General features: G+C 33.8%; 1 protein-coding gene across 1 annotated transcript; it reads left to right on the forward strand.

Annotated features, from left to right (window-relative positions):
• The first annotated feature begins 2,978 nt into the window (after window positions 1–2,978).
• Window positions 2,979–3,687, forward strand: LOC146930587 (putative histone H2B.1). The gene has a single exon (XM_085702073.1). It carries the CDS (start codon window positions 3,065–3,067, stop codon window positions 3,509–3,511), a length of 447 nt encoding a protein of 148 aa, XP_085558199.1. The 5' UTR covers window positions 2,979–3,064; the 3' UTR covers window positions 3,512–3,687.
• Window positions 3,688–3,931: the final 244 nt, after the last annotated feature.

Below are 3,931 nucleotides of genomic sequence, written 5' to 3' on the forward strand. Positions count from 1 at the left end.
GAAGGTCTATTTTAGCAAGGTGCACCTTTTCACTTGGACATAAATGGCCATGCTTTTGTTTTTTGAGAGATAGAAAAGGAAGGGACAAAGATGTAATTCAGCTTTAGTCTTTAATTTTTTTTTTTGTTTTTTAACTGAAATCATTTATGGTTTTTATCTCCTTTTTTATGTTCTTCTCTCTCTCTTACGGTCTCTCTCTCTCTCTCTCAGTTGCAGATTACCTTCTTCTATTCTTCTTCCAAGTTTTGTGAATTGCCATCGCCACCTTCAAAACAAGTTTCCCTAATCACAAAGTTCATGGCAGAAACAAAATTCATTGAAACCCAATTGAATCCATGATAAAAAATAAAAATTTCAATACTTTTAACTGACATTGATCCAATTTTTTGAATCAAACTCTCAAGTAAAAAAATAAGGGAAACAATAAGTAAAGAATAAAAAAAAAGAATTTTTGTTCTTATTTCAATCTGAGTTACAGGATCCCACATGGGTTTAAGGTTGTTTGAAGAGATATAATCAATGGTGGGTTTCAACCGGAATTCATTTTCGTCATCGGAAGTTCAACGTTGTTGTTGTTTTTTCGTTGCGGCACTAAAAGGAGATTAAGGAACTTATAGGTGTAAAGGCACTACTGATAGGTACCATTTTGATTGCTAAGTTTGAGTGTGGGCCTATGATTTATCTTCCTGCTGTCCACTCCTAATCCCCCCAGAACATAATAGGAGCATATAGACAATGTCATACAAGCTCAATAGCTCATACCAAATCCAAATACAGAGTGTGTGAAAAAAAGATGCTATCTAATTCCATCCACTTTATACTACCAATCCAAATATACCCATGATTTCACCACAATCACTAATTTTCTTGACAACATAATGTGTAAAATGAAACAAATCCTTGAAAAAAATTGTCAACGTGAAAAAAATCAAATTTTGAGAGTAAATCAAACTGGAACAAAGAATGGCGAGAGAAGAAGAATAGCAAAAGAGAAGGAAGAAAGAGAAAGATGGACTCTGTAGATCTCGTAAAACTAAAATGAAAATCTAACATTTAATTGGAAATTACATTTGTATCCTTTAGTATTAATTTTCTCAAAAAACAAAAACACGGACATTTATGTCCAAGGGAAAAGGTGCACCTTGCTAAAATAGACCTTCATGAAATGAGGTGGGTCTATTGTAGCAAACCCCTTTTCTATATATAATGTGAGAAATATGAATTAGTGCAGTTTTTAATGCTCCAACTCAAGAGGTTCATTTTATGACAGTTGAAAGGTGAATAGCCCCATCAGTTGAAAGGCAACGAACATGAAGTTGAAAGGTTCTTGAATTGTGCTTGCAATGCATTAAATATGGGAACACCAAAGAGTTGGCGCCAATAGGTCAAGAATTAGGGTTGGCAACATTTCTTAACATTGTTATTAGTATTAGAAATAAGTTTGATACGATTATGCCAATCCCTCGAGTGTTTAGGCTAATATTTAAACTCAAAGCACATCGGGAAAGCTTAGCACAACCATATGCTTGAAAAGCCCATAACATCCACACTTGAAACATATGCATATAGAGATCAAAAGTATTTATTTTTTTTGGTACAAAGATCAAAAGTATTTTATTAGGATTGTAATAGTGTCAAAGTGAAGGTGAGATAATCGTAAGGAGAACTATGTTATAAATTCAAAGGTAAATGAGCAGTAGAAAACACTTGAAAAATAAGTAGGAGAGACAATTCAACTCAACAAATATGATGGATTTCCATTTTCCTTTCCTAAATATTTTATGGTTAAATAAATTTTTAGTCCTTATAAATATTCAAAATATTATTTTTAATCCATTTGGGCTTGAAGGTTTTCTTGGTGTTGGTAGCAAATCAGGGGGCTTGAAGTGCTATGAGACAAAATAGATTTGGGCTTAAGTTGCACTGCTTAGTGACATGCGAAAGATATCACGACCTTGTATCAGGTGAGTTTGTGTTTGAAGATTGATTATTTTTCTATGAACTTCTTGCGCGTCTGTAGTTCGGATTATATAATTTGAACGACATAAACACCCCATAAAAACTTTCAAAAACACTGAAACATTTTGGATTTTAAAATCTGAAAAGGACACACGAAAGACTTGTAGAGTGGAAAAAGTAGCAGTCGTGTTTGAACATGAGTTTGGCAAAGACAATCTTTTGGACAGTCTAGAACAATCCACATATCACATAAGGCTATGTGTCGTGGCAAACTAGAGTTGTCCACCGTACTTTGTATCAGGTGACGTTAAATCGAATCTATTTCATCTTTTATGTATGATAAATGATATTTGTATAACTATTTTATGATAACTTTTATGACAACTTTCTCTCTTATACTCACATTATATTTTTATTTTCTCTCACTATTACTTTAGTTTTCATTTCAATACATATATTTCTTTATAAAAATATGGTTGTCTCATAAATTGTTAAATAAATAGTTGTTCAAATAACAAACTCTTTACGTATATCATGATCTTCTTTTGTACACCCTCAAAACATTATATCAAGTCTTATCCATGATTTATTTAGCTGTACCATAGGTTTTAATGGTGTATAAATTTTGCAAAATTGAAAACAAAATCACCCTTTTTTTTTATTTATTTTTTTTTGGTAGTGTCTCTTTTTTTATTTTCTAATAAAACAAAATCACTCTTTCAATAATTAAAAAAAAAAAAATATACTGTTTCAAAATCAAAACAAAGTACCGCGAAAAACTAGGATAAAAATGGAGCCTAAGGGTGGAAAAAGAAAGAGGGTAAATGCGTCTCAGCAATCCATCAACCAGCTCATCGATCCGTGTCAACGTTAAGTTAAAACACGATCCTGCCCGTCTATCACTATCTTCATGTAACGGATAAAACAATTCCACGTCATCGATCCGCGGCAAACTTCACTACCCAATAGAAACGCGAGACCCGTCTTATATATTAATCAAACCGCATGAATCTTTCTTCATCCACATCTACCTTTCTTCTGCAATCGTTTAATTTTCCATTCCCAATTCATAACCCTAATTCTCTTCCAACTTCCCAATTCTCAAATGGCACCAAAGGGAGAGAAGAAGCCAGCGGAGAAGAAACCCGCTGAGGAGAAGAAGTCCACCGTCGCCGAGAAAGCTCCGGCGGAGAAGAAGCCAAAGGCCGGAAAGAAGCTACCAAAGGAAGGAGGCTCCGCCGCCGGAGACAAGAAGAAGAAGAGAAACAAGAAGAGTGTTGAAACATACAAGATCTACATCTTCAAGGTTCTGAAACAAGTTCACCCAGACATTGGTATCTCAAGCAAAGCCATGGGAATCATGAACAGTTTCATCAATGACATCTTCGAGAAGCTTGCTCAAGAATCATCAAGACTTGCTCGCTACAACAAGAAGCCAACAATCACTTCCAGGGAAATTCAGACTGCAGTCAGGCTTGTTCTTCCTGGTGAATTGGCCAAGCATGCTGTTTCTGAGGGTACCAAGGCTGTGACCAAGTTTACTAGTTCTTAGATTTGACTTTATTGGGATCTTGTTTGATGCTACTTTATCTGATAATAGGAATTGTTAGATGTTTTAGTTAGTATTAGTATTATTTTACTTGCTTTGATGAATTACTGAAGTAGTTAGATCTGGTTGATCCTCTTTGTGTATGATAATTGTGGAATTAATGACATTTAGTTTAAAAATTGTTTGTCCTGTTCAATTTGTGTAATTTTCTGCACTTGTTCTATAAGCTTTACAGATTAACGATATTAGTTATAGAAACATGTATTTTTCTATTAGGTTTAGATTCTACGGAAAATGGAATTTCTATTTGATATGCTTCAAGATTCAGACCCAAGTCTGTTTTGAATTGAGTTGAATTATGAATAAATTTGCAAAACTTGTATACTGTAATTAGGTTTATTGGTTGTATTGAGTTTGAAGAAT

This window comes from Medicago sativa, chromosome 4 (genome assembly GCF_051527215.1).
Source record: "Medicago sativa cultivar Bolivia chromosome 4, Bolivia_mono, whole genome shotgun sequence".
Taxonomy (NCBI): Eukaryota; Viridiplantae; Streptophyta; class Magnoliopsida; order Fabales; family Fabaceae; genus Medicago; species Medicago sativa.

What these genes read in the sequence shown, in the direction of transcription:
- LOC146930587 (XM_085702073.1), top strand. Translation starts at nt 3,065, where the DNA reads ATGGCACCAAAGGGAGAGAAGAAGCCAGCGGAGAAGAAACCCGCTGAG.